A 9,987-nucleotide genomic window follows, 5' to 3' on the forward strand; every position below is an offset into this window, starting at 1 on the left:
GTCATGAGCTCGGAACACACGCATTGAAAGATGAACAAGAGTCACATAGAGATGTGATTGGCAAGTTGGCCTACCGGTTGAGATTTTTCGTCATCAGTGGTGTTACACCAATGGCGAACAATTGAAATGTGGGTCTTGTATCACTCACAATCAATTTTGAGAGATATTGATTTGAGTGGGAGCGCACTATTGAATTAACATGTTTAATTCTCAGTGCAATTAATTATGAACACTGTCTAAGTGTTTCTTGCAAAATAGTTGTAGAATAATGGCTCGCGTTTCCACCTTCCCTATTAAAATTGAATAGCTGTTAAATATCTGGTTAAAACTTTACGATTGGTAACGTAATATGAGGATTGTCCTCAAAAGTGCCGAGAAGGACTTTGTCCTATCGCATGCTTTCCGTATCCTCCCGCTAATGCTATGGATCATGTGACTCTCGTCCTTCGATCCAAAAGCTATAATTCCGTTTCAGTCAAGTGCAATATGTTTGCTTCCATGAAACCCAAACTTCGAAAGTTGGGATAGTTATATGATATTCATGGAACTGGAAATTATTTTCAGATACAAACAAAGCAATGTTTGTTTGCAAGTATTAGTAAAAGTGTTTACTATGCATTTGACTGTTGGGAAAGGGATCCAGAAGAACGCCTGTCATATAATGAAAGGTGAATAAAACAACAACTTAAGGAGAAAGGAAGTGTCCAAAGGGTGTTAGTATGACTTACACGCCTAGGAAGTCCGGGGCTAATTCCACTCTTAAGTTGGGTGCTTCTTCTGAGAGTAGGAGAAATACTAAAAGTTAAACTGCTAGAAGTATAAAGGCAAAAGGAAAGAAGACTGGAATATCCAGCTCATGTATGAATGTCATACAAGTTTTTGATGTATAGAAGGCTGGTCAAAGATATAGTTCTTGCGAATTATGGTTAAACATGTTAATCACTAATTCTTGGGTATTGTGAGTTCATCACAAAAATGCCCGCTCGATTGCATTCTGTTGCAACTCGATGTCAGAACTACTATGGCCTGAAAGACTAGCTAGAAATGAGGTTAAGGTATACACAGGGAACATAGTAAATGTTACTATACCTTCCATCGGTGTATTGCCGTCTGTATTTATTTTCATAATTCATTTAGAGTTTTACAAACTCTATCCCATTGCATAAGGCATCTTGCAAGAAGGTTGTTCATAAGAGAACTTTTTATGTTCGATGTTATGAATAACACAAGGGCCATACTTTCATTATGAATGAGATGTATGTTATGAATATTGATAATAATACAATACCTCTGGGTTTACTTTCATAATTCATTTTAGAGTTTCATACACTCTAGCCCATTGCACAATGTTTGTTGCAAAAGAGTTGTTCATAAAAACAACAATTGTTGTTAAGTATTATGAATAACATAAGGGCCATACTTCCATCATCGATGGGACATATGTTATGAATATTGAGGGTAATATGATACATCCATAACACTGACGCTAAATGTCGCAAGACTAAAAGAATACCACACAAGTGTGGCACTACATTTGGTCACATTGGAGAAACCCGCATGGAAAATTCCATTATGATGGATTTTGAAGTCTTTTTGATTTTGAATCATCTGACACTCGCAACTTTCCTCCAAAAAGTGAAGTGACTAAAATACCGTTCACAGGCCATAAGGAACGAACAACAAACTTATTAGTGATCACACATTTGATGTGTGTAGTCCGATAAGTGTTGTTAGTGGTGGATTTATTTATCTTCAGAAATGACTCAAGTAGATATATGGATATTTACTTGATGAGACGTAAGTCTGGATCTTTTGAAATCATTCGAAAGGTTTTGAAAAATGAAGTAGAAGTTATTGTAACAAGAAAATTATGTTTCTGCAATTTGATTGCACAAAGGAATATTTGAGTTACATGTTTAGCGAATGTCTGATGAGTTGTGAAAGGGGTTTCATAACTTGCACCTCCCGGAACACCACTGCAAGTGAAAAGTCCGTGGAGATGTAATCTAACCATTTATGACATGGTAAGGTCAAAGATGACATAAATAAATTTTCCATTATCCTTTTTAAAGTGATGCTTTAGAGACTGCGGCTTTTACACTGAAAAGAGCTACATCGAGTCTGTTGAAATGAAGCCATGGTATGGTACGCCCAACTATGTTGTATCTTTTCTTAACATTTGGAATATGGGGCTTGTGTAAAAGGTTACAAACCTATTCCAAATCAGACAAGTGCTACTTTGTAGGTTATCCCAAGTCATTGGGTATTCCTCCCTCAGTATACCGAGGCAAATAGGTTTGCCACAAAGAACGGTATGCTTTTAAAGAGAATGGTTCTTTCTAAAAGGTGAGTGGGAGAATAGTGCAACTCGACGAGATAAACAGTATCTTCATCAGATCAAAGGAAAGAGACCTTGGAAGTAATTCCAGAGTTTCCTACTGCGACTGATACGGAAGTCTCTACAATAAAATGTATGAACTTCGGTCGAACTTGCAGCTGAACCACGTAGGCAAGGCTCGTGCAAACCTCTCAGGTGTGCAAACGAGATATTGTTGTTAGACAACATTATACCTATGATACACAAGGAAGTGTTGATGGGCCCTGACTCCAGAATTGGCTAAATGCCAATACAACCCGAGTTAGTTTCCATGTAAGTGATTCAAGATTAAAACCTTGATACACCTTTCGGAAGACTTAGAGTCTAACGAATATTTATGGAACTTAAAACTGATACGGATAAAAATGTTTTATCCATAAAGCTCGACTTGTTGAAATAACAAGTTCAAGAGTTGACTACGATGAGGTTGTTTTCATCGTAGCGATGCTTAAAGTCGGTTCGGGTTGAACTAGCAATTAATACATATTTGAATCATGAGATATGAAACATGGATGATAAAAGGATTTCCATCTGATGGAAATGAAAGCTAGGACTTGTATATGATACAGTCCAAAGTAATTTGTCGATCCAGAGGATGCTAGTAGGTATGCAAACTTCAGAGTTCCAGCAATGGACAGAAGAGAGCAAAATGGAGTTGGAATCTTCGTGTTTTGATGAAATGGTCAAAGGGGTTTTGACTTCATCAATGGGTAACGAAGATGCTTGAAATTCAAGAAAGTAAGTGGGAGCGTAATAATATTTCTAAAAACCTTATGTGCTTGGCACATTGGTAATTGGAAATAAATTTCTTGACACAAATTAGGACTTCATTTGAAAATAGTTTTTCGACGAAGTGCTTAGGCTAAATAGCCTCAATATTAGGCATGATGATCTATGGAGATAGATTTACCTAATGGGGCTAAGCAATGAATACATATTGACAAGATGCTAAAACCTTTTAGCATTTAAAACGCCAAGGAGTGATTCTTGCCAAAGTCACATGGAAAGAGTTTTTACAAGACTCGGTGTCCCAAAACACTGATGAGTAAAATACATGATGCAGATTCCACACACTTTTGTGTTTGGATTAATCATGTAGTCCATGGTATGTAAAATAACCAGATATGTCCGGTACTCCCAAGGTGTTGCGAGTATGGATACCAAAGTGATCAAATTACTGATCATGGGACAACAGTGAAAGATGTCACAGAGTACTAGAGTAAGTACTGATGACATGGTTTTCTCGCAAGCAGGGATCATGAAGAGTTCGTTGTAAAATGTTACATCGATACAGTCTTCATCTTTTCTCCATGCGATTTTCGATTTAAATTAAGGGTTTTGTGTAACACACAATGTGGTGGCACAGTTAGTTGGAATTTGTTCAAACTAGTTACTGTCGCGAATTCTATAACAAGGGCTATGTATGTTGACGCTTTAGAAGCGACAAAGAAGATGTTGAATCATATAGTTCATTCATGAACTTAGTATAGTTCCAAGATGGCTTTTGACAATGGGACACTACTGCAGGTAGTTGCTCCATAACTCAGTCTGAGGAATCCAGGTTCGACCTGTGATTCACATACATACAAAGCCAAGTCCACACAAAATATGAATTTTGTGAAAACGCGAGGACATGCAAAGATACACACGGAACTGAAGTCGTCAGATCCGTTGAACATCAGGCTATACCCCAAGCGAAGCATATTTACACCGGTGTGCCACAGGTGTGAAGTGCATTAGCATAAGCTAGATTATTGTCTCTAGTGCAAGTGGGAGTCTGTAGGAGATATGCCCTAGAGGCAATAATAAATGTTATTGATTATCTCCTTGTTCATAATTATGCTTATGTTCCATGCTATAACTGCTGTGGTTCCCGAGCCCGTATATCCATAAAGGCTCTGGGGAGAACCCATATGCACGTGTGGAATAATAAACGGTAAAATGTATTCCTAGTCGCGCCTCTAAGACTAGCTCAAGTGTTGCATGATGATTATGTTTTCCCAATCATGGGCATGTCTATGCCAAGCAACTTTGAGGGCACAATGTCAGGAAGGACATTTGTGTTGAATCGACCCGAATTGATGTTATGCTATGAGATACATTCGTCACAAGTTAATGGTTTATAACACAGAGATAGTTAATGTTTGCATAATTCCTTAGACCATGAGAGTATCGAGTTTCTTCATGCTTGCTTCATGAACTTTGGGGTTTGTTAAACGTCATCCGTAACTGGATGGCTATTACGGCGGCTTACGGGTTCATGGGAAAGTATGTTAAGTAACTTGATAGCTCGAGATTGGGATTTGCTCCTCCGACGATGGAGAGATATACTCGGGCCCACTCGGTGTTACGGTGTCCATCATCGTCTGGCCAGACACTTTGTGATTTGATCACGGGGATGCCGGAACACGAAACGAGAAAAGAGAACAAAACCGGTAACGAGGTAACTTGCATAGTGGACAAAGTGTTGGCCCACGGGGATGCAATAAATCTCACCTCAGGTGTTTGTGATATATCGTGAAGCAACAGGAATAGCTCACCTCAACTGGAGGTTCACTCGAATATTTATTCGTGTGGGTATAGGGGTCAATATGGGTGTCCACGGCTCCGATGTTGATCATTGATCGGAAGGGGTTCCGGGTCATGTCCATACTTCACCGAACCTATAGGGTCACACGCTTAAGGGTCATCTATCTGCTGAATACTAGACAGGGAGTCTGAGAGAAAATCACCGAAAAAGTTTCGGACACCGAAAAGTTTCGGACAGCGGAATCGTACCGCTGAGAGAGGTCATCGGATAAGTTTCGATGATACCGAAAAGTTGTTTCGGGATACACCATTAAGTCAAATTAGTTTCGGCACATGCCTGATAATTCTTGGAGGATGCCAGAATCATTCTGGAAGCTTTTTGGAATTTTCTGAGATAAAAACCGGAAATGTTCCGGAGCTGCCGGAGCCACTTCAGATGCGTTTCGCAGATGAAAATCACTAAAACCGGAATTGTTTCGGAACGCGTTGAAAATCATTTTAGTGGGTACTGGAAATGTTCTTAGCCCACATAAATATTTTCAGTTCGATCAGACGCTGAAAAATGTCGTCGTGAATAGTGAAAATCAGCTTTATGGTTACTTTATGGAAAGCCACCTTTTGGGGCTTTGCTCCAAAAGATCTTGGGGATGACATGGATGGATAGGAGCCATTTTTTGGGCCCCTCATGGGGGTGTGGCCGGCCACATGGGGTATCCCCCCTTGGGGACCCTCTTGTTCCTTGGTTTCACTCCTAGGTCCTTGTGGAAGGACTTCATTCATGTGCATTTTGGGTTTTTTGTGAAACTACCCTACCCCCTTGGGATTTCCTATAAATAGAGGTGGAGGGGCAGCCCTCCACACTCATCCCTTGCTCTCATACACATGCCATGCATTATCTGGCTTCTTCTCTCCCTCCCACGAAAAGAGTTTCGTAGAGCCGTAAGGCTGTCTGGGTTCCGGCAGGAACTAGTTCTGGACGGCGAAGCCCTGCCAGATAGATGACACCGTATGTGTGCAACTCTGTAGAGAGATCATAGTTTCGGTCTTAGTTCGTGAGTGCCTCCCGAAGGGCTGTCCGTGTGACCGTCCGAGTTTCGAAGGTCCTCCCGAAGGGCTGTCCGAGTGACCGTTCGAGTTTCGAAGGTCCTCCCGAAGGGCTGTCCGCGACACCGTCCGGGGGACTGTTCGACCGCCTCCCGGAGGGCTGTCTGAGGAGCAGATGAGGGTATACATCCTCGCGGTTGGGAGGTTGTAAATCCTAGCTGCGGGGATCTGCACCGCCGATCATCATCGACTCTACTTCCCGCTGCGCTACGAGTCGGTAACGAAAAAGATCAAACCATGTATGCAGTCTCCATAGTGGTCCTGGGCTGGTGCGTAGGTCGGAAATTTTTTGTTTTCTGCTGCGTTCCCCTACAGAGAAGGGCCTAAACTCGTAAAACACTTGTCAACAACTTCACCGTAGCTAGAACCTGCCTCTCCATTACCTACCCCCCTTTGTACTGTCAGTCTTAGCACCACGACAGTTGGCGCCCACCGTGGGGCTGGTGTTTTAGCGTTTTTCTAGTGAAAGTTGCGTTTTCTTCGACTCTCATCATCATGGTTTCAGGTGGAGGATTGGTCGAGGGGCGCGAGATCCGTCTCGGAGCGCTCACCTTCGTTGCCGATGACTCCGCTTGGCTCCAGGAGGCACCACTCGACGTCGATGCGCTCCCCGTCCGCGGGGCCACGCACTTTCGTGCATGCGTCCGTGGCGTCCTTCTCCGCCAGCCGTCGACCCAGTATTGGTCGGCACCTATGGCTTCCTCGCTCCCCGCTACCCGCCGGCGCAAGCGTTCCGGTCGGTCGCGGCTCCAGCGGTGGGCGAGACATGCAGCGGCTCGTCAATCGGCCGCCCCACAGGTCGCGGCAATTAAGCCTGATGAAAATCTTTACGGCCTGTTCGATCTGTCGACTGGCTCCGTTGAGACCGCATCCGAGTGCGGTAGCAGCAATCCTGCGGCAGAAGTCCTGATGGTCAACGGTCCACGCAGTCCTCCAGGCTTCGACCGCAACGGTGGCAGAAACGGTGGCGGCGATCCGCCGCGCGTTCATGAAGAGTACCGCCCGGAATCTCTTTCCTCTCGATGGAGGGAAGATCTCCGTCGCCGCAACATGGATGCACTTCACACTCCAATCGTTGGAGATACCCCCGAGGCCCTGGCCTTGGAAGAAGCGTGCCTGGCCAATCTGGCCGAGCGCACTCGACCGGAGAACCTTCAACACGTCCTAGACGAGCGTGCTCGGGAGCGACGCCCGGAATCCAGTCGACGTCAACTTTTTCCACCGCCGACTCAGGTATACCGAACTCCAATCCAGAATCTAGTAGCAGCAACCCGAATAGCAAAGTCGATTCAACCCTCTCAATCAGAGGCTGGCAGAGGCTTAGCTCAGATCAGGGACTTAATTCGGGCTGCTGGGGAGTTGAACACAGTGGTGTCCCAGTCGCGCAATAGGATCCACAGTGAGTCTGTAAGAGCGGACACGGTTCCGTCGGCCCATAGCCCAAAATCGCCCCTGTGGCGTGAGGGACGTGGGGATCGACGAGATCGGTACAGGTACAACGAGCAGCCAGATTATTGTGTTCAAGATGATAGACGTCGAGTGCTAACCCCTCCTCCGCGGAGCGGGTCTTACGCGCCTCGACAGCATGATGACAGACGTCCCCCCAGTGGTGGACGGGGTGTCCCAGCCGATCCCAGAGGGCCAGGGTTTGATGCGAGATCTATTCTCGTTCAAAGTCTGGTCGACAGGAACAGGGCATACAGGGAAGGCCCTTTTAGAGATCAACCGACTGGAAGCAGAGTGCATGTTTCGGTCCCGAGTGTTTCAGTCGAGCCATCAGAACAGCTGTGATACCTCCCAACTTCAGGTTGGCAACTGGAGTCAGCAAATTTACTGGGTCATCCAAGCCTGACACTTGGCTTGAAGATTACCGAGTGGCTGTACAGATTGGTGGAGGAAATGATGATGTAGCTATGAAACATCTCCCTTTGATGCTGGAAGGGTCGGCCAGAGCATGGTTGAACCAACTGGCACTAGGCAGCATTGACAATTGGGATGAGTTGGCCCGAGTGTTTGTTAGGATCTTCGAAGGCACTTGCAAGTGACCGGCAGGGTTGACGGAATTGCAGTCCTGTGTTCAAAAGCCAGGCGAGACTTTGAGAGACTATATTCAGAGGTGGATCACTTTGAACCATACGGTGGAAGGAGTGACAGATCACCAGGCAGTCTGCGCCTTCAAAGAAGGCGTCAAGTACAGAGAGCTAAATCTGAAGTTTGGTCGGACTGGGGATATGACCCTCGGTCGAATGATGGAAATTGCCACCAAATATGCCGATGGCGAAGAAGAAGACCGACTCCGGAGTGGCAAGCACAAAACAGTCGCCCAAGATACTGGGGGAGGGAATTCTAGTCGGAAGCAGAAACGGAAAGCTGAACCAGCGTCTCCCGGTGAGGCATTGACAGTGACCCAAGGAAAATTCAAGGGAAAGCCCAAAGGGCCATGGAATCCCAAGAAAGTGAAGGATCAAGATGGCAACGATGTGTTGGACTTACCCTGCCATATTCATACCAAGAAAGATGAAGAGGGTAATTTCATTTACCCAAAGCATACCACTCGACAGTGTCGGCTCCTGATCCAGCAGTTTCGCGATAAACAGCCCAAAGAGAAGGAGAAAGAGTCGGATAAGAGTGATGACAAGGATGATGATGATGATGGTTTTCCCAACATCAATTCCACTCTGATGATTTTTGCTGATGTCGAAACCAAAAGTCGACTGAAAGTAATTAACAGAGAAGTGAACATGGTTGCCCCGGCAACACCGAGCTATCTGAAGTGGTCGCAGACCGCCATTACATTCGACCAGTCTGATCACCCAGCGCACATTGCCACCGCAGGGAGGCAAGCATTGGTGGTCGACCCAGTGGTTGAAGGCACCCGACTGACTAAGGTGCTGATGGATGGTGGCAGCGGCCTGAATATCCTGTACGCGGAGACCTTGAAGGGGATGGGCATTCCGATGTCCAAACTCAGCGCAAGCAGCATGAGTTTTCATGGAGTTATCCCTGGCAAGAAGGCCCATTCACTCGGCCAAATTGCGCTAGATGTGGTTTTCGGTGATTCCAAGAATTACCGGAAAGAGAAGTTGACTTTTGAGGTCGTGGATTTCCAGAGTGCCTATCACGCTATCTTGGGCAGGCCTGCATACGCTCGTTTCATGGCTCGACCATGTTACGTCTACCTCAAGATGAAAATGCCTGGTCCTAAGGGAGTGATCACTGTGACTGGCAATCGGCAAAAGGCAGAGGAGTGCTTTCAGAAGGGCTCCAGGATCGCTGATGCACAAATGGCAGTAGTCGAGTTACAAGAGTATCAGAAGAATGCAGATCCGAGTGACTTGCTACGATCAAAGAAGCCGGCAACCGACTCTGCCTTTCAGTCGTCTGGTGAAACCAAGCCGGTTCACATCCATCCGACTGACCCAGAGGCTGCCCCGACTCACATTTCCACCACCCTTGACAGCAAATAGGAAGAAGCGCTCATCCAGTTCCTCCGTGAGAACTGGGACATCTTTGCATGGAAGCCTGCTGACATGTCGGGTGTACCCAGGGAACTGGCTGAGCATCGTTTATGAGTCGACCCAAGGGTGAAGCCAGTAAAAGAACATCTTTGTCGGTCCGCCATACAGAAGAGGAAAGCTATTGGTGAAGAGGTGGCTCGACTCCTGGTGGCTGAGTTCATTAGAGAGATTTACCACTCCGAGTGGCTTGCCAATGTGGTCATGGTCCCCAAGAAGGACGACTCACTCCGCATGTGTATTGACTTCAAGCATATCAATCGGGCATGCCCGAAAGATCATTTTCCTCTCCCCCGAATCGACCAAATAGTCGACTCGACTGCGGGATGCGAGAGGTTGTCCTTTCTGGACGCTTATTCCGGGTACCATCAGATCCGTCTGTATGGGCCCGATGAAATAAAAACGGCGTTCATTACGCCATTCGGATGCTTCTGTTACGTCACTATGCCGTTCGGATTGAAG

At 45.6% G+C, this 9,987-nt stretch overlaps 1 protein-coding gene across 1 annotated transcript; it reads left to right on the plus strand.

Annotated features, from left to right (window-relative positions):
• Nucleotides 1-8,751: 8,751 nt before the first annotated feature.
• LOC109754222 (uncharacterized) lies at nucleotides 8,752-9,477 on the plus strand. The gene has a single exon (XM_020313135.1). It carries the CDS (start codon nucleotides 8,752-8,754, stop codon nucleotides 9,475-9,477), a length of 726 nt encoding a protein of 241 aa, XP_020168724.1.
• Nucleotides 9,478-9,987: the final 510 nt, after the last annotated feature.

This window comes from Aegilops tauschii, chromosome 1 (genome assembly GCF_002575655.3).
Source record: "Aegilops tauschii subsp. strangulata cultivar AL8/78 chromosome 1, Aet v6.0, whole genome shotgun sequence".
NCBI lineage: Eukaryota > Viridiplantae > Streptophyta > Magnoliopsida > Poales > Poaceae > Aegilops > Aegilops tauschii.